At 45.7% G+C, this 25,168-nt stretch overlaps 1 protein-coding gene across 2 annotated transcripts in view; it reads left to right on the forward strand.

The window, feature by feature from the left end:
* COL4A6 (collagen type IV alpha 6 chain) overlaps positions 1–25,168 on the forward strand; it is a 759,488-nt gene that overhangs the window by 618,405 nt on the left and 115,915 nt on the right. For both annotated transcript variants that reach the window (XM_086918466.1, XM_086918467.1), the window contains exons 31-35: positions 2,206–2,349; positions 2,588–2,701; positions 6,688–6,860; positions 12,265–12,328; positions 20,774–20,848. In XM_086918466.1, coding sequence (XP_086774592.1) covers positions 2,206–2,349; positions 2,588–2,701; positions 6,688–6,860; positions 12,265–12,328; positions 20,774–20,848 — 570 coding nt within the window. The remainder of the gene's footprint in view (positions 1–2,205; positions 2,350–2,587; positions 2,702–6,687; positions 6,861–12,264; positions 12,329–20,773; positions 20,849–25,168) is intronic.

Below are 25,168 nucleotides of genomic sequence, written 5' to 3' on the forward strand. Positions count from 1 at the left end.
GTCAGGGCGGACGCTTTGAGTCGTCAGAGAACAGTCTCTCACGAGTGGGAACTGGATCAGACCGTTCTGGAGGAGCTCTTTGCGCGATGGGGGACACCATCCATCGACCTGTTTGCGACTCCCCAGAACGCCAAATGCCTATCCTTCGCAAGCAGGGTTCACCATCGGGAATCCTTGGGGAATGCGCTTTTGATTGCCTGGTCAGGCGCCTTTGTTTACGCCTTTCCTCCCATTCCACTGATTCCGAAGTTGATCAGCAAACTCAAGGTGGAACCGTGCAGGATGATTCTGATCGCTCCAGCATGGCCCAGACAGGTTTGGTACTCGGAACTTCTTCTCCTCTCCCAGGACCAGCCAGTTCTCCTGCATCCTGTTCCAACTTTGCTAACAATGTCTCACGGTCAGGTTCTACATCCGGACTTGAAGTCACTGAGATTGACAGCGTGGCTCCTGAGTTCAGAGAGTTCCAGGGTTTAGATCTCTCAAGGGAATGTAGAGACATTCTGGCTCAGGCTCGAGCCCCTAGTACCAACAAGACCTATCGTGCTAAATGGAAGAGATTCTGTGTTTGGTGCCAGAGGGAAGGTTTGCACCCATATACTTCTTCTCCTCACAAACTCTTGCCTTACATACTTTCACTGGCGAAATCTGGGTTGGCTCCATCTTCTGTAAAAGTCCATCTGGCAGCCATCTCTAGATTCAGACGTTCATCTTCAGGTCCTTCCCTATGGTCAGCAAGGATTGTCAAACAATTCCTGAAGGGTTTATTCAGGGTCTTTCCTCCAGTCCGGCCGCCTCCTCCGGCCTGGCATTTGAATCTAGTTTTGTCATCTCTCATGAAAGCCCCTTTTGAGCCTGTCCATAAGTCTGACCTTAAGTTTCTCTCCTGGAAACTGGCTCTTCTCTTGGCCCTGACATCGGCTCGCAGAGTAAGCGAGCTCCAAGCTTTCACGATTGAGGAACCATTTCTCCAGTTTAAGAATAATGTGCTGATTCTACGGACAAATCCTAAGTTTATCCCGAAGGTACCTTCGGAATTCCATCTAAATGAGCCCGTAGTCTTGAAACCATTCTTTCCAAAGCCTTCTTCACCCGCGGAAAGAACTTTGCACTCTCTGGACATTCACAGATGCCTGAAATTCTACCTGGAGCGAACGAAGCATTTCAGAAAATCTTCTCAGCTGTTTGTTTCCTTCAGCGCTCCACGCAAAGGTTGTCCAGTTTCTAAAGCTTGTATTTCACGTTGGATTTCCAGTGCTATACAATTTTGTCACCAAGCGGCTGGGAAACCTCTGCAGTGAGCAGTTCGTGCTCACTCTACCAGATCCATGGCTTCATCTGCGGCGTTATTCGCAGGAGTCCCTATCAAGGACATTTGCAGGGCGGCAACGTGGAGCAGTGTCCACACCTTCACCCGCCATTACTGTTTGGATTCTTCTGTGAAGGAGGATGCAGCAGTGGGCCAAGCAGTCCTGAGGAATCTTTTCCAATGAGTCGGTGAGCTTTCCTTTCTATCCCGCCTTCCTATTGCATATTTTGTGTCACTGCATTATTGTCAGACTTTATGATCCTATGTGTTCTGCTGTTCTTTTCAGAGATGTTTAGGATTTTCAGGTTCATGTATGGCAAAATATGCTTTTCTGTTTACTGTTGGTTACTCTGATATAAAGCATGGGAATCTATGAAAGTTCCAATACTGGGGCAAGAAAACAAGTTACTTACCTGTAACTTTGGTTCCCCAGTATTGGTAACTTTCATAGATTCCCATGCGCCCACCCACCTCCCCTGGGAAAGCTCAGTCTTCTGGTATTGATGGATAGCTATTTACAACGGCTACGAAAATCTGAGGCTCTGAGCTTCTCTCAGGAAGGTTCTATGGGGTGAGGCTGCTCTGATTGGCTGCTGCAGAATTTTGGTCTCTTTTACAAAAAGAGGTGGATAAGCTACAAAATGAGATGAGGCCTAGGCCTATTTTTTCACTTTGTGCTTACTACTATGGTTTTTTTCTATGTACCGAGGCTCCCATTCCGACGACGGGGAATGATACAAAGCATGGGAATCTATGAAAGTTACCAATACTGGGGAACCAAAGTTACAGGTAAGTAACTTGTTTTCTTCTTTCTCAGTCACCCTGTGGTGTATGTAGGTAACACCATTGTAGTTTCACAGTTATGTATATACTGTAAAATGTAACTAATCTTGCAGGTGAAAAGGGCTTTCCTGGTGTACTGGGATTCCCTGGAATGCCTGGCCTAGTGGGACCCAAAGGACTTGATGGTTTCAACGGCTTTCCAGGTTCTCCTGGACGAGATGGCAGTCCTGGTATGTCCGGCCCCCCAGGGGTTAAAGGTGAGTATTTTAATGCCTTCACATATACCAGAAAACATAGGGCAACAAGCAGAAGTTTAACGTTTCACTGGTAACCTCCAATAGAAAAACAATGTTAGACAGCATGAGTCTTGAATGTCTTTGGTCCTTTAATCTAACTATTGCTAATTATTTAATCCATAGCGTTTTTCCTTGAGTATATTTATCAACAACTGTGAATCATGCAAATGTTCTAATACTTTTGTTCTTTTCTTGTTAGGTGAAAGAGGTGCAGTGGGTCCTCCAGGTCCACCAAGTCCTAACCCACAATCTTCTAAGGGAGTGAAAGGTGATCCTGGGACTGAGGGACCTGTTGGATTTACAGGGCCACGAGGTATGAAACACCATTAATCTTAAGTGCACATTAGCACCAAGTTTTCTGCCTAAAGGTCATTGTCATGTTATGTATGCTCATGTTAGAAGATAATTAAATATTCGTTTTAAATTCACTACATCTTGACACTTTGTGTGGTCTTATACTTGTTTGATAGTTTTTACTCTGTTGGTATACCTTTTTATGTTTTCAGTCATTTAAATGTCTGGCTTGCTAATGTTTTACATGCTGTTCAAAAAATTATAGCATTTCACACCATATTGAAATAATTAAGTATGGCAGAGCATTCCTTTGGAATAGCTTTGTGCTTCTGAACACACAAAATCTGTGTCACCTAAATCTACTTCAAACCTATCTTCTTAAAACACATTGTATCCATGTGTAAAGCACATTGTTTCAGTATAAATAAATAAAAAGCAGTCCACACAGTCTAACCCTTCTCTAATCCACATATCCCCATAGATACTCATGTTCCATACCGAAAACCATGTAGGGTTCCCATGCCCACCAGAGCTTGATCCAAGCAACAGCCGTATGATATACAGAATGTAAAGTCTCGATGGTTTTATTCCCTAAGGTTTTTGCCCCTCAATGGATACATTTGGGCTTTTTACAAGAAGACCAAGACCCCATATGAAAAAAGTCTAAGCCAGGGCTTCTTTTAGGAAAGATGCTCATGATTCTTGAATGAGATAGAATAGCACTACTATGCCACTAATAACAATAACCATTATTAGCAAATGCCTAGGCATCCATTTCATAAGATAGTGAACAAATTCATGACCCCTATTCCTTGCTCAAGAGGTGTATTACCCTCCTTAGAATGGTGTAATAACTTAGCCTTCTTCTTTGGAGATAAGATTTTTTAAATTCAAAGCAGCCTAGAAGAGTCCATTAGGGATGCCAGCAGGCTTCACCTTACTTAGATAGTAACCAAGGAGGTGGATTGCTCCCTCTCCTCTTTTAACTGCTTTTACTTAGTGGAGTCTCTAACAGCCACCCAGAGCCTTAAATCTGGCTCGCCAGCAAACCCTTGCCTCGTTAGTCTGCTAATTATAGTAGCAGATGTAATCAATTCACTGATAAATAAAGTGCTTAACGAGTCTCTTGTGCCGACGGTAGTCCCCACATGCTGGAAACAGTCTAAAATTCTTCCAGTCATGAAGAAGCCTTCGGATCACCCCAATATGACAAGTAACTACCCTCTTCCTTCCTCCCTGCATTGTCTAAAATTTGGAAGAAATGTATTATAGGCAACTCTCCTACGTGGAGACCAACCATCTCCTGCATCCTAGTCAGTCAGGCTTTATGCAGAGCCTGAGTACTGAGATGGAATTTTTGGAGGTCACTGAGCAAATTAAATTTATGTTAGATACTTGTGGCAAGGCTATGCTGGTGTTGTTAGATCTATCAGCAGCCTTTGGCACAGCTCCTCATCTCTCTCTTTTTGACCGCCTCCTGAGGATTGGCGTAAAGGGGATGGCACTTAAGTGGATGGATTTCTTTTTGGATAAGAGAGAACAGAAGGTATGGTTCTACCTTTGAATTTGACAAAAAGGCCATTTCAATTGAGTTGCCTCAGGGTTCTGCCATTAGCCCTACTATGTTTAATATCTATCTTACCCTCTTGCCTTTTTGGTAGAGTCTTTCAAGTCCAAGATCATACCATATGCAGATGATGCCCAGATCCTCGAGAGTCGCAAGGATCTTGCCCCTGATTCAATCAAGCCTTGCCTGACTGCTGTGTTTGCTTGTGCTGCTGTATTTGTTTGGATATATCAGAAACAGCTTTTGTGTAACACTGACAAGACAGAAATACTCTTTTTGGTACCCCAACTGGCCAGCAGCCTGGCTTGATGAAGCCCCCCTCCCTCCCCCAGTTTCTCATACAGAGATGCCCGAGAACTTTGGAGTTAAGTTCAAAAATCGGCTAACTTTCCAACCACGGATTAGTTTAGTGGCTGAAATTTGTTTTGGACTACTACTGGCACTGAAAAAGTTTTTGTTTTTTCTGTCTTTTTCTGCCAGGAAAACTGTTATTCAGTCGCTCATTACTCCTCGGTTAGATTATGCTACTGCTTTGTATCTTATGCCATCCGTAAGCTTCAAGTGGTGCCGAATGCTGCAGCACGACTGTTGTTCAATCTTCCTCTGAGAACCAGAACCTCTAATCCTTTGCACTGGCTCCCTATTAAGAAGATAATTCTGTTCAAGACCGTGTTGCTGACTTTCCGTACTTTAAATATCATTGGCCCAAGCTACTTGTCTTGAAGAGTCCATTTCTGCTACCCTTCTAAGAATCTCCAAACCTCGAAGCAGGCCTACAAAGATGTGCCGAGTCAACAGTGTAAGGACTAGTGGGCACTCTTTCTCCTTCCTGGGCACTGTTGAATGGAATAAACTCCCCCTGCATTTGAGCCAGGAGAGCTCTGAGCACATTTTAAAAATACACTAATAACATGGATTTTCACCCTGTAATAGATGACTTGCTGTTAGACTAGTGCTGGGACACTCGTAGGAGCATCTGTGCGCTCTAAAAGCTTGCATCATCATTTAGCCTAATGTCATATAGGAAATTAGAATACTCATATTTTTGTGATTCCTAAAATATTTTGTATCCATATTTGACAGTGCTGTTTGGTGCATGTAATAAAATTAAAATGTGTATTAGCTTTTCAGCATTCTCCTTCTCTCCAACCTTGGAACGCAATCAGGAGCCAAATGGATCTGCTCCCCAATATGTTCAGTCTCGACTTCCCAGTACTGTTCAGTAGACCGTCCGCACGTGTGTGAGGGTGACATTTCATTAAGTTCAGAGATGTTTTAAGGCCTAGGCAAAGTGGGCTCTGGCCCAGGGCTCCACCTTTCAAAGGAGGATCTTGTTATTTGATCAGTACGGGCCCCTCATTATTTTATACGAATAGTCAAGCTGTAATAACCTCTTTTAGCAATAGAATGTTGGCAAGTATACCACAGCCTCATACAAGGCTGCCTCATGGTCCACTTTCTTGCAAATCTGTGTGCTATATGTGGGTCAAGGCAGTGCAGGGGTACCTCGTACCTCGAGAAAAAGAGGAATGTTAAAGGGGCTGGTTTTAAATAGGCAATTGCCTATCAATTTTCTTCTTTCTTTTACTATTACTTAACTTCTAAGGTAGGATCAATGGGTGTGATTTAGCTGAAAATGGATAATAAATTCAAAGTTGTTGTGAACAGGGGCCACCAAAATAGTTTTGGCCCAGCCCACCAAAATCGTTAAGATGTTTCGGATTATGTTTTTTTTTTTTACATAATGTTAATTTGACTTACAAACGCTCCTTCTCAGGAATGGCACCCAGGATCTGGAATGCGCTCCCTCCTGAAACAAGGCTAATCACCTCCACTGCACTCTTCAAGAAAGAGGTGAAAACAATGCTTCTGGCCAAGATCTCCTGATCGCTACAGATGTTGGGTCAGAGACTCTGCATTGCTTGTACCGCTGCTCTGCCTATCCCCTGGCACTATACTCGACTTGTTGAGGGCACTATTACGCTACTCTCTTACTACCGACCAAGATATGATACACGTTGGTTTACTGATCCACCTGTACGCCATTGTAGTCGGATCAATGACCTGTGTTGCTCTATACTACTCCCTTACCTTATCATATATGGATTGGTTTTATGTTTGTTTTTATCATCCATGTTATTACCATGTTACTTACCATGTTATTACCATGTTATTACCATGTTATTACCATGTTACCATGTTATTTACCTGATCATATATGGATTGGTTTTATGTTTGTTTTTATCATCCATGTTATTACCATGTCACTGACTATTATACTGTTCCCATTATCTCTGTTTACTTCTATTGCCCCTTCCCTGTCTTTGTGAAGCGCTCTGATATCTGTAAGGATCCTGTTCGCGCTATATAAAACTTTGAATAAATAAATAAAATAAATAAATATAAATGTAACCTATTGTTGTTTTACCTAATTCTAGGTGAGCAAGGACAGCCAGGTGTGTCTGGCCTCCCCGGCATGCCAGGGATTCCAGGCCGAGAGAAAGGAAGGCCGGGAGAACCAGGTTTTCCTGGTGCAGTCGGACGTCAAGGCTTTGCAGGACCCAAAGGAGATATTGGCATCATCGGATTCCCTGGGATGCCCGGAGAGCCTGTAAATATACACAGATGTTTTATTCTTCTCTTTAGTTATCACAATCACTTCCCACCCTAACATATGTTTTTTGGAACCTAACTACTTTGAAAACATTAGTTAAATATCACCCATCGGACAATAGCCTTGTTTTATCATACTGTGAATGCCACCATAAACTAGTAACTTGAGTGAAGGCCATGCTGGAAAATGTAGGCCTCACACAGGCTTCTTGGTGCATTTTAGTCATCCTGATCTAGACCTCTCCAGATCTCTACAGTACTTCAAAGGTGCTACTATACAAAAGTTATTAAGACTGGTGGTGAGCTGACCAGCCCACTTGTGCAGCAGAAGCCGCTGCTTTCCACTTGCCTGGTGAATTATTGTCTGCCTCATTTTGAGATCCCCTCCTGCTTTTGAATGATTGCTTTGATGAGAGATGCTATTCCGGCCTAACTGCATTTTTATATTTCACATGTAAACCCCAACAGTTTGTTTGTGAACTATAAAAAACAATAGCTTTGATATGCAGCAAAGTATCTCCCTGCACGTCAGAGTCCTATGATGGTCTCAGGATGTTGGAAGACCTGCCGAACTTAGGACAGGTCCTGCAACACATTGACCTGATGGTCCTGTGACGGCATGGATACCTGGTTTTAGATTACTTACAGGCTAGCAAGCTAAGGTAAGAGAATTGCAGGTTTCATAGAGCACAAACCCAGACAGTTTTTGGCAGGGCTCCCATTCTGTCAAACCCAACGCGACCCCTTCTTTTTGGTTTGTGAAAGACCTGTTGATCCTGGCATATTAAGAAGAATTGGTTGTTAAGTAGGCCCCAAACTGTGCATTAAACGGATTGTCCTGTGTCAGAAATTTAACAAGAAGCCGGTGTTGATTGTGGACAGTTGGTGTAATTGATATAGCTAAATTGCTTAAGGAAATGAAAAGCCACATTGTCCACTGACTCATGACCAAACAAACAATGCTATCTCCCAACCTATATTTGATTTTATTCTTGGAGTAGACTTTATTGATTCAGAGTTTTTATATAGAATGGTCCAGGCTTTATCCATCATGCTAAAAAGTGAGAATAGGGTGGGTATACAAAGGCATAGGGGAGGGATAGCAAAAACAGAGACAAAAACAACTTTAAATTAAGAGCTACAAGGAAGAACAGAAGAAAAGGTATCAGTTATTCTGATAAACGTTGCACATAACTTGTAGTCACTATTGGGTCCCAAAGAGCAGACAGGAACGATAGGTTTTAAACCCTGATATTTTCAGGGGAGATATCCTTAAAACATTGCAGTGCTATCATTTGAGAAGGTACTCTTCCAAGGAGAGCAACTCCAGATCCGCGTCAAATCTTGCAGAATTTAAAGGAGCTGGGATCAATGAGCTGGGGTGTCACCTCATATGACTTAGTGATGTCATAGACAGGGTTGGTCTTGGAGCCGAGATAGAGTTGATGCTTTGCCTACCTATGCCAGAGAGCACCTGTAGTAGATTTAAGAGGTTAGGAATCCTCAGGTAAAGATTAATACTGAAGGTAAGCAACTTTTTCTTTGGAGAATTAGAAAATTCAGGAAAGGCACATTACAGCAGACACCTAGAATTGCCTCTATGTTAGCACCAGGAGCATGATATTCAATAGTTAGTGGAAATTAATTATTAAAAAGAGCAGTGCCTCACCCCATACAAGATGGTTGACTGACAGGGGATCCAATGGAGTTTAGAAGGTAGGTCTGAACACGGGTTAAAATGTGCTCTATTCTCCCAGTATGTGGGTATCTTTCTGTGTGGTTGCTAGATCTTGGGTCCCTCAACTCTGTATATTTAGCCATTATGAGCATAATATGAAACAGAAGAGGATTTATGTACAATAGACAGGAAGCACCTGGAGTCCTTCAAAGGGCTGGCCAACATTGGATAGCCTTCTATGCTGACTTCTAGGGCGCAGGCAGGACATTATAGCATAAACCATGGCCACTGACCGTTCATAAGAATTTTTGAAAGCTAAATGAATGCACATTTAATGGATTACATATAATTAACATTTGAAAACAAACTTAACTTAAAAAATTTCAGAAAATCCCTCAAGTGGCAGCTTTCTTCACCAGTTAGTCTTGTTGGAAATCAAAACTTACCAGTGAATCTTGCCAGAACACATATGTTCTATATGATTACTTTAGAAATATTGTTGTGCAGTTCATGATAACTTATGACATTCCACAAACTCTCATGGGTTCAGATCTGTTAACCCTGTGGATAATTCTTGCATTTCCAGATTTTGTATATTCCCAATGAAAATTGTTATATTATACTGGTGCGTTTTTTGAGTAAACACTTGCCTATTTTTGAGAGGCCAGATGTCAGCGCTGTTTAACAATCTTTATTATGTGGCAACATTTATGGAGTGTTTGTGGATTCATGTTTCTAAAATTCGCATAACTGGGAAAGTTCCTGCTTACTGTGTTCACTTTTGTTTCCTAGCATGGATTCAGATATGACTGACCATGGTTATGGAACAATAGGCTCTCTCCTCACGTAGGAAAATGGCCTTGCTTTTTCCAAAAAGGAGATTCCACTAGTTGCCAGTGTACCAGGACCCCCTGGCTGCCGTCTGCTACCAAAACAGATTTTCTCCAAGTCCATAAATTACAAATGTCAAAAAGATGAAGGAGAGTCTAGACCGGGTATGCAATGTACCTGTCAATACCTGCTTATAATATCAGTATACTTTGGGCTGCTGTGCTTTTCCAACTAAACACATTTTATTTGGCCTCTCCTAAAGCTTTCAATAGGCAAAATGCTCTTCTTGTGGATTACTCCAAAACCACTATTGCTGGTCTCCAAAACCACAATGCTGGCTCTCCTAAAACAACAATGTCTGGCAACCCATAACTGGGTAATCACGTCACAGTGCGATTTCCAACAGTATCAAGCCAATTTTGGTCCCTACCAAGACAATGATGGAACAAATATTGAAAGAACCACCCACTTAGGATCACAAGAGATCTTTATGCCAGTTGGATTGGATGAAGAAGCCTCATCAACAGGTTGTGGCATGCTTCATCATTGGCGACCCTGGATGGGGGACCAATATTGACTTGATACTTTTGACCATTGCACTTTGATGTACTTAACTTGATTTTTGTGGAAGGTGTGTGGGGGCGTACCTCCACCTTTCCCTTTGTGTTACATAGCTCTCAAGCCACAGGGCATAAGGTTTCCGAAATATCTTTCCAGCTCCAATATTTCTGGGAAAAAATATACTTAAGCATACAGAATTTGAGAGTTATATATTCAATTGTACTTTAATGGTGGATCAAATTACTACTGATTTACCTTCTAAGTGGTTGGGAGCGGGTCGGAGAAATCAGGAATCTGAGGAGTTGGACGAATTGGCTTCGAGAAAACTCCTCGCAAGTTACGAAGATCACTTAAGATAGTCATCAGGTCAGTGTCGTATGAAATCGAGTGTGTGGCTTAAAGTAACTAAAAGAACCTTTGAGTTTGTATATCAGCCCGTAAAGGAGCTTAGACCTTGTGGTTTTATTGTAAATCTGGCAATTATTTGCTGTACGTAGAGGTTAAGGAAGGCCACTTTGCTGGTTGCTGCCTGTAGGACACCGTTGGTTGAGCAGTATTGAAAGATACCTCATTCCAGTGGCTTACTGAGTTTCCCTGTGTGAGAAAGTGCCCTCTTTCTTGCATGATATGCCCCCAATTTTTGCTGAATTGCTGATGTGCTTTGACCAAGTGTGCCTTGGGCTCCTGCCAATCAGGTACCCAATGCCTGTGTTCCTTCCCTAAAACTACATTGAAACCTAAACTCAATTGGCATCCCTGGCCACATGTCAGCCCCTGGTAAATGGTACCCAGGGCACTGTGACCAGAGAAGGCCCCTAAGGGCTGCAGCACTCATTGTGCCACCCTTAGAGGCCCTGTGCCCTGACACACACACACGGCCTTGGCAGGCTGCGTGTCTTGTTGCAGAACAAAACCGAGTCGACATGGCACACATCCCTGTGTGCCATGCCCACAAAACACTGCCCTGGCATACATCAGTCACTCCTCTAGCTGGATGCCCTATGCCAGTGGTGAGGGTACAGGTGCATGAGCCCTGTACCCCTACAGTACCCAGGTCTATTCCAGGGCACTGTAAGTGCAGTGCTGCATTTAAGAGTATATGGTGCCAGGTAGGTTGTCATTACGAACTCCACAGCACCATAATGGCTACACTGAAGACTGAGAAGTTTGGTATCAAACTTCTGTAGTAGGGGATCTCTGTGTATAGTCATAATCTAGTGAATAGTCCCGCCCATGTGCGTGGACCCCGGAGCAATCAAAAATAATCTCTTAAGTTGTCAAAAAATGCAGAACTGCAAAGACACTTAAGAGACAATTTAAAGACAGATAACACCAGAGACCTTCAGTAACCACTACAGACCTACACTATGAAGGCCTACCACAGGTCAGTACCAATCTTTGAAGAGTCCTTTCTGTGACAGGATACCAGTGCTCAAATATTAGCCAATGAAGGAAGGCAGCAGTCTCAACGTCATCACAGAGTGGGATAGGGTCAGTGAGACTGCTGACCCCACCGCACTCTGTGATAAAGCGTCACTGATTGACACTCGCCCCTGGGCGCTTCAGGGCTTAAAACTGAAGTGGACAGGTGCGAGGCAATCAGTGACGCTACCCCTCGTCACTGAGGGGAGGGCCTCAGGGACCTTTGCTGAGCTGAGGAGGTCACGGCCACAGGAGCTCTGACTTCCTCAAACCAGCAAAGTTCAGCTCAGGCAGCCAGGAGCCTGCACATTTAGCGCATGTCTGGCTTCTGGCTGTCTGACCTGAAAACGAACAGTGTCTGTCAGGCTGACCTTTGTTCAGCCTGATTGACACTGTTTGTGAGGGGCAAAAGGTTGGTGGGCGTGGCCCCTCAGCCCCAATGGACTGACCGTAGCTGGCGGAACCCATGTGCTAGAATAGTTTGTTAGCCGTATCACAAGTAAATATCTACACTGCAATAGTGTTGGATTAGATGCTGATCATGACAGGTGCTCCTACCAGTGGTGAGCCCTACATTTTGTTGAAGACCTATAAAGTAAGATGCAACATTCATTCAGAATTCAGGTGTCTTAATCCACAGCCAAACACATGTATTTAAATGTTTTATCAAATGTTCCTTGTGTTTTTTAGGATTTTTAACAGTAAAACTCCTTCAAAAAAGCATATAAGGAATCTAAGGTTACAGTTGGCAAAAATGGTTTGCTATAATTCAGTGCAAATTTTGTGTGAATCGTGTTCTAGCTTTATTTCCTAAATATAATCATTCATGTACACAGAAGATTGGCTGTGAACACAATTAAAAGTATATTTTAGAACATATTGTGATAACCAAAATCATTCTGCTTCTTAGGGTGATTCCGGTTTTCCTGGAATTCCAGGTTTTCCAGGAACTGAAGGTTCTCCCGGAGTGAAGGGTAGGAAATTAATATTGTTTATTTGCTACATTTAGTGATGGTATCATTTTCATTGAGAAAAAAATATATGTTTTGCTGATGTGTTTGATTTTATTGGGATGGCAAATATTTATGACTACAAGATTTTAAGACACCACTCGCCCTTCAGGGGAAGGGACAATAAATAAAGCTTGGAGTGGTTTTAATGGGTAAAATAATTTGGCAACAAACAATTTTTCCCATCAGCAAAAGGGCCTGATTCACAAATCATATTCTATTAGCCTGTCATGGGCATCGATTCTACAAAATACCTGGGGTGGCGGAAGTGACATCAAATGTTTTGACCCCCATGATGTCACAGGAAGTGATGCCATATGACTTTTGACACGCTGTCACCCTCCCCTCAGTTGTTTGTGATCTGTCTAACTTTTCTATTATATGTGACGTCTTTCTCAGTTGTTGTTGTCTCTTTTTCACCCCTCCTGTTATCTTAACTTTGTCTTTTTCACTGATCTTATAATACATGTTTTCCCTCTCACTGATCTCCTTTCTTACCTGTTCTGTCTCTTTTTCACCTTTCTCCCACCTCTCCTGTCCCTTTTCACTTGTTTGTGTCGCAGTATTCTTGGTGTCTCCTTCCTCCCTCTTTGTCTCTCTCAAACATACATCCTCCTGGGCTTGTCTCTTGATCTCGCTTCCTCCTCTCTGTAGTGAATTCTTCCTTTCATTATTCTCCTCATTTCGCCTCTGAGCCTTTTACCTTTACCCCTCTCTCTCTTTCTCTCTCCTGCATGTGTTTCTTCCTCTCTCCACCAGCTATGGGGCAGCAGGAGGCACGGAGACGATCTACTCCACTTGGAACAACAAATGATTCTTTTCCAAGTTAGCTGCTGTCCTCTGAGTGCAGGGGGTCGCAGGCACGGTGCTGGGGGTCGCCGGCGGCAAGTAAGGGGTCGCAGCTGTAACCGCTGTCGACCCCTAAATGACATTCATGGAGTCAGTGTGCATTACTCTAAGTTTAAGTGTGACTTTCTCATGAATTTGAAAGAGTAGTGAAGGTTAACATAAGGTTTCCGATAGTACGCAGGGAGTAAGCCTGTCCCAATCTTGGAAATGATTCATAGAAAATGCTTTGCGAATCAGACCTGGATATTGAGCTGTAACTCGCATCTAAGACTGGTTGAAGACACATCCACTCACTCACGGACAGAGCTGTGTGACTTGGGCTCACTTCAGAGGCGGTGCGGGGGTACCCCAAGTCTCTCTGCGCGAAGGGGGCCCCCTCAGCCTGTCTGTGCAGGGTCTCTAAAGCAGCAGCAGTGTGCGGCCTGCTTTGATCTGGTGCCTTGCTGGCCAAGGGCCGAAAAGAAAGAAAATAACGTATTTGTCTCTTTCCCGTCTAAGCCTGCCAGGCAGGGAGTGGGTGGGGGCCTGAGACAGAGCATACTCCAAGGGGCACTGCTCGTTTTAGAGGGAAGAGGCAGACAGAACTCACTGGAGTAGAGGCAGCGTTGCCACCATCACACAGCCCGCTCTTCACATTACACGAATCTGCAAAGGCATGCACATGATTGTTAAATAGAACTTTATAAAAAATGATCTATATTCATTTTCACATGCCCTTTCTGTCTTTGTTTACTCAAGTTATCAGTCGGGGGTGATAATGACGGCTGTGGAACACATTCTAAAGTGTCTTTGGCTTACATCAACTGTTTAAATTGTGTACTGATAGGAGGAAAAACCTGCCCGCTAGAACATTAAATGCTATTGAGTTCACAAAGTTTCCATAAAAGGATCTGGATGAAAATCCAGAGAGAGAGTTCTTGTTTCTCTGGACATGCTTTAAATGACTTTGAATAACATGTTTAAAAATAATTGCCAAATATATATATCAATAAAAGCACAGCATTGTAAAACGAAACTGACCAGCTTTTCTGAAATATTTTCAAGTGCTTCATGTATTTTTTAAACCAGAGTAAAGTGAAAAAAGCAGATTGCCTTTTTCTTACATAAAACCGTTCAGTGAATTAAATATTCAAATAACCACATTGCAGAATTCTAAAGCAGACAGCTCATCCTTTCTCTTGTCAAATGTATCTTTTTTTGAAACCTGGTCCTTGTTATTTTGCATTTCCTATTATAGACAGGGCTAAAAGTTTCAGAATGCAATGCATCAACTACGCATACCTGAAAGGGAATAGTGTGAGTGCGCTATGTAAGGTCTAATGAATGATTTCTTGTACACTAGAAACCTTTTTTATTCATTGTTTCCACAAAGCAATTTTGTGTTTTCACACTGGTAGCTCCCATAAGAGAGATTTATAGCAGCATTAGTTATTTTAGTTTCCAAAATAAAATTCTTTCTGTAGGAAGCTGTCTCTTTATATAGTGCACCAAATCGAGGTACACTGTGTAAAGAGTCAAGGCAAACCCCCGTTGGTTTACAGAGGCACAAATGATAACCCAATTGCTCTCTCTTTTTTTTTAAGGTTGGCGAGCAGTGAATGAATGAATGAATGGTGATTTATAATGCGCAGAACAATGACCCGCAGGTATCAAGGCGCCTAACAAAATGATCAGAAAAGGGGCAAAGGAAAGAAACAGGAAACCTTACATGTATGCTTGCCGAAAAAGAAGAGTTTTTAGCGCAGAGCGGAAGTGCTGTAAAGACGGGAGAGATCTCAGGTCCAGGGGAAGGTCATTCCACCACTTAGGAGCAAGAGTGGAAAAAGCTCTACCACCCCATTTGGCTCTTCGTACACGAGGGGTTGTCAGACGCAATTTTCCAGAGGAACGCAAGTTCCTTCCGGGAATATAGTGGGAAATGATGGATCCGATTCCTGTGTCGCTGTTTTTGACAATGGCTCTATAGGTCATACATAGAACTTTGAACCGGATTCGGTGTTCTACCGGCAGCCAATGCAGCGTTTTCCTGGCTGCAGTGGCCGAAGAGCGTCTGGGAATATCCAGAACAAATCTAGCTATAGCGTTTTGGACTACCTGTAGGCGCTGCAGCTGGCCTTTGTTAAGCCCAGCATACAGCGCATTACAGTAGTCCAGGCGCGAGCCGATGAGAGCAACAGCTATTTGTTTTCTTGCCTCGAGGGAGAGATATTTCCTGATCCTTCGTAGGGTGTAGATCAGACCCCAGCAGGTGGAAACAGTTCTGCTCACCTGGCTGCCTAAGTCGAGGGCAGGGTCTATCAGCACCCCGAGGTTCTTGGAAGAAGTTGTAGGGGAAGGGCATGTTCCTAGAGAGTCGGGCCACCAATTGGCTGACCAGATGTTTTCTTTCCCCCCGAACACCATCACCTCAGTCTTCTCACCATTCAGTTTATCAGAGGGTAGTGCTAAGCACTTATTGTACCCACAAGGGCAGTACGTGAGACACATCCACAGTAAAGAAATCCAACACCAGTTAACAAACATACCACATAGTTTTATATGAATTGAGATACCAAGGTCATCCAAATCGGGTAAATACTAGGATATGAATTTTTACAGGTTTCAAAAGTTCATACAGTGAAAATTCTGGACCTATAATATTATCTAATGGGGGGAAAACATAAACTGCATTCTGGCACTAATCAGTGACTTATGGGACTCTTCTTCTTAACTTAAGGTGAGTATGGGAGTCCAGAGCAGCACCAACAGGTCATCTCGGGCAGGTCTTGGGCGGCCAGGTGCAGAAGTGCCTTTTGGCATTGGGGGCCCTGTTTAAGTCTATAGGGATTGGTCGGGTCAAAAAGACGCTATAAGCTGGGACTGGTGGGGGCAGTCCGGATAAACCCACAGGGGGACTCAGTCCTTGAGATGCTTCGGCACATAGAGACACCGTTGGCCCACTTTTTCTAGATCTGTGTGCCTCCGGTGCAGTGGTGCTTTTAGGTGTCAGGTTGCGCTGTAGAAGACCCTCGCGGATTGAGGGTGCATGCAAAAAAAGGCTGCATGCTGTGACTGGGGGTCCAGTCTAGCCAACCTCAAGGTCGTACTAAGCCTTTGAGGGTCTCAGGATCCCGCTGGCACCGTCACCTCCTTCGGACTCAGTCTTTGGGGTGCGGGTGCAGAGGTACTTAGAGGTGTCGGTTGGCGGCGGTCGGAGGCTCACTCTTTCTCTTGGTTCTGCAGAAAAGGGGCAAACAGGACAGCTGGTCCACTTGATGTGGATCTCACTGTCCATAAAGTCCCTTGGAATACAGTTGAGTCTTCCTCAGTGTTGGTGTCCGGGCTCGGCACAACAATCCTTGGTTGCTGCAAGGGGTTACTGTGAGAAGCTGGGTTTCTGTTGCAGCAACCCCGGCCCCCACTTTTTGCCAGACTACTGATGCACTTTTGACTTGATGTGTCTGCCGTCCCTGCCAATCAGGTTCACAGGGTCTGTGTTCTTTCCTTTGAAACTGTACCCAAAACGAATTGGCATCTCTGGCCACAGGTCATCCCCTGGTAAATGGTACCACAGGTCCCCAGGGCACTGTGACCAGGGAAGACCTCTAAGGGCTGCAGCACTTATTGTGCCACCCTTAGAGACCCTGTACCGTTACACACACTGCCATTGCAGGCTGTGTGTTTTGGTGCAAAACAAAGTGAAGAGTCAACATGGCACCCATCCCCGTGTGCCATACCTACAACCCACTGCCCTAGCATAGACCAGTCACCCATCTAGCTGGGTGCCCTATAGTGCTGAGGGTACAGGTGCATGAGCCCTGTACCCCTAAAGTGTCTAAGTCCATTCTTAGACATTGTAAGTGCAGTGCTGCCATTAAGAGTATATGGTGCTGGGAGTTTGTCATTACGAACTCCACAGCACCATAATGGCTACACTGAAAACTGAGAAGTTTGGTATCAAACCTCTCAGCACATTAAACCCACACTGATGTCAGTGTGGGATTTAATGAAAAATGCACTCATAGGCACGTTAGAGATGCCCCCTGAAAAAACGGCCAGCCTCTGGTGGGTTCCCTGACTGGTACACACCAGCCTGCCACCACAAGACATGTCTCTGGACCCCTAGGGTGGGAGCCTTCGCTCCCTGAGCCCAAAAACAAAGCTTTTTGTTGGGGGGAGGTGTTCACACCTCCCACAGGCCAGAAAGAGCCATCTTTGGCAGGGGAGCTTCAAAGGCCTGGCAGCCTTTGTAATGCGACCCCCAGCCTCTCCTGCTCTCAGGAGCCAGCCCCCTTCCTGTCTCCCCTCCTTTTCGTCCGAGAGGCAGGCGGGAAAAATTAGCCAGCCCAGAACGTATGCCCACCTCTGCAAACCCCACCCCTTAGGTGGGGAGGCGAGGTGAAGCCCACTCTCCAGTGCCCGCCATCTTGCAGATGGCAGGCACTCCCCCACATGGGGTGAGCACAGCAAGGGTGTAGTCACCCTAGGGTCAGTAGCCCCTTAGCTACTGACCTCGAGACCCCTAAAACGCCCCCTAAATACAGTGTTTAGGAGGCAGCCCTGAACCAAGAAGGCAGATTCCCGCAACCTTAGTAGAAAAAGGATGAAAGAAGACGACCAACAGAGGAGACTGCAGAGAACAACTGACTAGGCCCCAGTCCTACCGGCCCGTCTGCAGTTTCCAGAGACACCAAAAATCGACATGTCCTGCAGCCAGCTGCCTCCAGAACCCCTGGGAGGACTGACTGCCTTCAACAAAGACCGGATCTCCTGTGAACAGCAGTTCTGTTCAGAAGAAACACCAAAGAAAGCCCCAGAGCCTGCTGAGGAAAACAAAACCGGACGCCTGGAACCACCACTCCACCTGTCACCTACAGCCCGAGTTTGAGTGCCTCACTGGTCCCTGTGTGGTCCCCCAGCGCTCCAGAGACCGAGTACACCGTGGATTGACCCCTGCAGGACTCCCTGACGTCGCCTGCAGCCTCTGCACGGAGACCCCCCTCAACCAGAGTTGCCGGGTAAGGTGAAATCCGACCTCAAAAGACACCCCTGCATCCAGCTGCCCTGCATCCTGGAGAAAAGAACCCGAGGTGCACGTACGTCCCCGAGCCCTCCAACTTACCTTCCCAGCTGTTGGTTCCTCCCGGAAGTCTTCCTGGAGCGAGCCTGCTGCTAAAAGCCACAACCAAAAATCCCCATTGAAAATAACAGGGCACCCTACGCCAAAACAGCACCCTGCACCCAGCCGCCTCTGCGGGTGCACTTTGTGTGCTAAACCGGATCCCCCGGTGCCCTGAGCCGAATACCAGGAGCTTGACTCCCACAAGCTTGTAGCCTACTCGTCAGAAGCCACCAACCGGAGGCCCCCTATCCTCCATTGGATAACATTTGGCCTCAGCACTCTGCACCCGGACGCCCTATTGCTGCAGAGGGTGAAACTAGACCTGCATCCTCGACCCTGGGGGACCACTGAGTCTACCCCCAGAACCTCAATTACCACTACCAAATACTTACCTCAGAACCAATAACACTATTTTCCTCCATAGGATAACATTGACTGTACTTCTATGAAAAGTTTTTTGACATTGACTGTACTTCTATGAAAAGTTTTTTGACATTGACTGTACTTCTATGAAAAGTTTCTAAGTATGGAGTTTGAAAAACTTAAGAAATTCTTTAAAATTGCATAATCTAACAAAAACTATTCTACTTACTTGTTTTCAGGAAATGTACCAGAGTAGTATATAGGTATACTACTCTGTGTAAGCCTAGTAATCTCGAAAATTACTTGCCTGCTATGTTACTAAAGAGCCTCACTGTCAGCCCATAATGCTGTGTCCCCTCCCTCTCCCTGTCTCGTGGGTCATCAACCCTGTGGGGTCTAAGTAATACTGTGGTCCTAGTGGTTCATCATTCTAGAAGTGCTATAAGGGTCATATTCAGCCTAAAGATGCAAGATCATGTGATTGTCTCTGTTGCCCATCTAGGCTGGGTATTTTTTAAACTAACTCTGTGTTTGGTATAGAATGCCATCATGGGCTCTCTAGCTTCATGTTTAGCATCATCGATCCTTCACAGACCCACCCAATCTGTTGACCCCCCCCTAACTAGAGTATTTAGAGTGTAGGTGGTAAAGAACCACAGTGCATCCTGTGCCCAGCTTTAGAGTCAACATCCATCTGATTTACAGCATCTTAAGAATGTATAGATTTTTAAAGGCGATCTGAAAAAGCACTTTTTGTGCTCATCAGGTGGCATGTATCGTCCATGCGATGTTGTAGTTTGTTTTCTACCTATTAATTTATATTTTTGTATTGTTCATCATCTGCTGCATTGATACTGTCTGACATTGTTAAATCAGCAACAAATGAATATTAAATACAAAAACCCTGAGCCCCTGTTTGTCTTCAACTTTACATTCCCCCGAAATAACCACCAGCAGCAGATCTGTGAAGCATTATATGCGTAAATTACCATCTCTGGTGCTTTCTTAAATAAACTGCACTGTGAGAGATTTTTCTCTCCCAATGTTGGCGGAAATAAAACTATTTGATGTCACACACCAGGTGTGGAGTGGCACCCTGTCCCCTGACATGGAACACTCAGCCAGCACTCATGTCTGGTCCGATCTTCCTACCGGCTACTATGTGTAAAGGATCCTAGCATCTCTTCTAGAAAAGATAATGTCTCAACATTAGTGATTACCCTACCTCAATGAATGACTGCACCTGCTTGAGTCTGAACTAGGAACCTGGGTCTCCTCCCGAGTGAGAAATAGAAGGGTCCCTCTAAGGTGTCTTTCAGCAGAAGCTATCCTGGCCCATCTTCCTGAACCTTTACCTCCCACAGACAATATGTCAGGGTAGTTCATCACATTGATGAACCAGGGCCTTCCTTGTCCTGGTCTCCAATTCAACTCTACTTTCCTCCCAAAAGAAATGCAGTGTGATACAGACTGATTGTTCTAATATGATATCACAATATATTCTTAGTGGTTAACCCATTGCATGCTGATGACGGAACCGATCCGTCATCAGCTGCGGTGGCGCTGTGCTGATGACGGAGCGGTTCCGTCATGGCCCGCCCGACGCTCCTGCGCGGCGCGAATTCCGCGCCTGCGCTGAGCGTTCTATTGAGCGGGCGGGGCTATGACGGAACCGCTCCGTAATAAGCACAGCGCAACCGACGCTGGTGACAGCGCGGTTCCGTCACCAGCATATGCCCACTGCATTTCCGCCCCGCCCCCTTAGCACTGTGGCAGAATAGCCGCCGCAGTGAAGGGGCTAATGTACTGTAGAACAACACATCTAAACATGCTCACCCCAGTCAAACATACCTCAGATTAAACACAAAACAGTTGGCAGACTCAGATCAGCTGGAATCACAAGCAAACAGAGAAACAAACCCTTCAGGGTTGGATATGCTATTCCCAAAGCATTTTGTTTACTTCTTCTGTCATTATAAATAATTAAATCGGAATAAGCTGTGCCGTCTGCTCGGCCATAAAGAGCGTAGTTCAAGATCTTGCGGTAATAATACATTTAAAAGTCTAAACTGAAAGTTTAATTTTGTTTTCTGCAGGTGAGCGAGGGGATGCTATTGGAAGTCCGGGGCCTCGTGGGGCTAAAGGAGAGCGTGGAGTGTCTGGATTTCCAGGTACATGATCAGTGTTGTTTGAAACTATTACTTTCAATGTATATAGTTTGAAATGCATTTATCATGGGTTACTGATGTGTAACTGTTGTGAGCATCTGCACATGAGAGAAATCTGAAATGATGATTTAACATATGTTGGTTTAGTTTTATCAGTCATTATGTGCTTTAGACTTCTAGCTGTAGAATCCTTACCTTAGAATATCCTAAGGCGTCAGACTGGATCTAGAAATTTATTGTGCGCGCCAGTAGGAGGTGTCGTTCAGCTTCATGTGGCGTCACCGGCTTGGTCAACGCCAGGAGTGACGTGCGCGAGGCCTGTATTGGCGCCACCCTAGTGTGCTGATGTTTTCTTTCCATGCCAGTTAGCCCAGATCCAGAAAGAGCTACCACCAGTCTTTTTTGACTGACGCTTTTCAGCTTTTTATAGAGGTTTTTTAGGACCTTGCCTCCTGGTGCATCAAGGTGTCTGCTAGGAAAGCTGTTCTTAAAGTGTATAGCGCATGTCAACGTCCAATGTCTATGATAAACCCACATTTGGTGGGCCTCTGGTACTTGGAGCATGACCACAATGCCAAGACCTGCATCGACTGCTGTACCATGCACCCCAAACCCTTGAGAGAGCAGTCCTTTAAGCTCCTCGCCTCTCGAAGCTCGAAGCACGAAGCTCAAGATCTCGGTTGAGAGGAAGGTCCCAAGAGCATTTGCGGACCCACTCCATGCACTTATCGCATCAATCGAAGTAGTTGGAGAAATTAGGTAAGTTCCACAGGCACAAGTTGAGCAAGAAGTCAAAGAGATCTCCGACTTCACCACGTCGGTCGTAGTCATCTGACGAGACGAGGGAGCATCGGCATTCGAGGGCTAGCTCTGTGGTGGAGCCTGGGCCATCTTTGCTCTGAGTTTTCAGGAGCCGCAGCAACCCCCGACCAGTTACGAGAATTTCTATGAGGCCATGCACCTCATATGTGGGTAGGACATCCCTGCTGGAGCGCCTTCGGGCCCGACGGCTCCTACTGCTCTTCCGTCTGCGGGTTCGCCACCGGCGCCCGTCCGACCCCTTGAATCTATTGATGAATCCGGTCGAGCCACCTCAACCTTACCCGGCACCTGCTCCAGTGCCGCCACCACCCGGTGGCCAGCCGCGGTTGGCAGTGGGAGTACCTGCCGGGTGGTGACGTGGGGAGGCGAAGGGGCAGGGTGGGGGTTAGTAATCTATGGATTACGGAGATTTACAGGTAAGTAAACATATAAGTAAATAAAACGAATTTTGTTGCCTGCACTGCATCCCCAAATGCGATGCAGTGGGTGCAACAAAATTTGTTTTATTTATTTATTTATTTATATGTTTACTTACCTGTAAAGCTCTGTAATCCATAGATTACTACGCAACTCCCCCCCCCCCCCACTCTGCCCCTCCCGACGTCACCGCCCGGCAGGTACTCTCACTACTGACCGCGGCTGCCGGTGGCACCATCCTCAACTCTGATACAGAACCAGACGGGCGTCATCCATGCCTGGCTCCAGCACTAATGGGTACAGACCCCTCATGTCGGGTCTGGTGGCTCAGTGGACTAATGCGTCCATTGCAGGGGCCTGTGTTCGACCTCATGGTCACACGTTCAAATCCCGGTGGGTCCACTCAGCCTTTCATCCATCTGAGGTCGATAAATTGAGTAGCATTGAGTTGGGTATGAACATCTGTTATTCAGCGCCAAGAGACCTCTGTGTGAACATGCGCTTTACAAATATTATTATATTATGTTTTGTTATGTTATTTTATGTTATGCCGGAGCCAGTGAGCTATTTTGTGGATATGCCTGGATTGGTTGATGATTGGGGGCGGGGGGGGTTCTGAGGACCCTTATGGATACCAGTTAGACGATCCAGAGGACAACTAGTATGAGGATATGGTGCCTGCCAGCAGACTGGACACTTGCCCAGAACTGACCTGGTACCTACCCCTAGTCTGGCTGTGAAGGATGGTGCTTCATACGCAGTGGTGGTGCGCAGGGCAGCGGAGGACCTTGTAGCAGTTACCCTCATTGGCAGTTACCCTCAGTGGCAGTCAAGATGATTGTCTTGACGGTGGTGCTTCAGACGAGAGTTGCCCCCACCGAACCATTACTCCCATTCATTGAAGACCTTTCCACTATTCTTCTCGGGCCTTGTCCAAGCCCTGCACAGAGGTTGCTGTGCATAGGACAATTGCCCAACACCATAACACCATCGCCCCGCCCCAGGGGAACCCAGTTTCCTCACCCAACACCCCAACCTGGAGAGAATGGTCTTCCAGGACTCCACCTCCAAAGTTAATCCCAGCTCATTTCCTACCACTCCACTGGATAGGGAATCCAAAAGGCAGGATATCTTAAGGAAGAGGCTGTTCTTTTCCAACAGCATGGCACTGCTATCAGTAAACATTGCAAGCTTCCTGGGCCGATGCTCCCATACCATCCGGGGCTAGGTGGCCCTTGGTCTCGGAGGAGGCCCTAACCATACTCTCTCAAACAATTGCTGATGGGAGAGCTGCAGCCAAGTTCTTAATATGATGTGGGCTGGACAGAACTGACTCACTGGGCAGAGCAATTTCATCGTCGGTGGCCCTTAGATGCCACACCTGGTCGACAACCACTGGCTTCTCTGGGGATATCCAAGATTTTGATGGCTGTCGGTTGTTTGGAGAGAAGGAGAACTCAGCGCTAGAGAGCTTTAAGGACAGCAGAGCTACAGCCATGTCGTTGGGCCTTTCCATGGCCCTCGCCAATCCCAGTCCACTTTCTGCCCCTGTCGGGGTCACAGAAGGAGCTTACAACCGCATCTTTACATGCCCAGCCACCATGGATGGCAAACCGAGCAATCTTTTAGTGGTCAAGGATGCAGTTCCCACAGGTAACGTGGGACAGGAAGCCAGAAGTCAAGGCGGACCACCACCCCTCGGCAGCCTCCAAACCCCTTTAGTATGCCCTTCGAACAAAAGGCGGTGGAGGGCAGGATACGCCATCACCTGCACCAATGGAGGTTAATAATATCAGACCGTTTGGTTTTGCAGCTCGTCCAAAGGGGCTGCTCCTTCCTCTTTGTGACCAATCCCCCACCCATTCGACCCACTTACGACAAGCTTACTGCGGACCATCTCTTTGCTCCATCAGAAGGTGTTAGCTCTCTTGGCCAGGGGAGCTATAGAAACGAGGCCGGCATCAGAAGTAGGTCTAGGTTGCTCTTTGTGCTATTTTCTGGTGCTCAAGAAGGGCAGAGGCCGAAGTCCAATTCTAGACCTGTGCCTGCACAATCTCTTCCTGAAAAAGAAGAAATTCTCACATTCCCTAAAGTCTTGTCCACCCTGGTTCCAGGAGACTGGATGGTATCTCAGGACTTACAGGACACTTATTGGAATTTCCCTGCCCTGCCTGCCCACAGCTGTTACCTGCGGTTCACGGTCGTATGTTGGTGTTCACAAAAGTTAAGGGGGGGTCACAGCTCATCTGTGGAGGTCCGGAATTCCAGTCTTTCTCTACCTGGACAAAGGGCTGTTGAAGGCAGGCTTGCCCCTGTCAGTCATCCCCCTTCTTCAGACTACAGCAAACCTGCACTCTCTGGGATAAACTTGCCGAAGTCGCACCTGACTCCTTCTCAAATGCTCCCTTTCATCAGAGCTGTTCTGGGCACAGTGCAGTTTTGGCCTATCCTCCTGAGCAGCGAGTCCAAGATATTCAGGTGACGAAACTGATGTTTCGGCCTCTTTCCAGGATTTCCGTGAGACTCACTCTGAGGCTGTTGGGTCTCATGCCCTCCTGCATCCTCCTTGTGACACATGCGCATTGGAATGTGAGGTGTGTGCAGTGGGACCTGAAGTTTCAGTGGGCACAGCAACATGGAATCTTTATGACGTGGTCTAGATCTTGAAGGGAACTGAAAAAGACCTGCAGTGGTGCCTAACAAACCTTGATTGGTTCAGTAACAGACCCTGACAGATGCATCACTTCTGTGCTAGGGCAGCTGTCTGGGCGAGGTGGAAGCTTTTGACCTTCCGCCCGAAGTGTGCATTGTTATCTTTTCAGCCAGGCGTCCCTTCACCAAGATGGTATATGCATGCCATTAGATCAAGTTTGTGTCATGGTGTGCAGATAGCTAATTGACCCTCTATCTGCGCCCCTTTTCCAGGTTATTTTGTTTGTTCTTACCCTAGCCCACAAGGCTCTGCTTTAGGCACATTGAAAGCTTATTTGTCTGCCATATCTGCATTTTTGCAGTTGTCAGATCAACCATCAATTTTCAAATCACCTATTGTAAATAGGTTTCTCAACAGTCTTCAATATATGC

The sequence above is a fragment of the Lissotriton vulgaris genome, chromosome 4_1 (assembly GCF_964263255.1).
Source record: "Lissotriton vulgaris chromosome 4_1, aLisVul1.2, whole genome shotgun sequence".
Lineage (NCBI taxonomy): Eukaryota > Metazoa > Chordata > Amphibia > Caudata > Salamandridae > Lissotriton > Lissotriton vulgaris.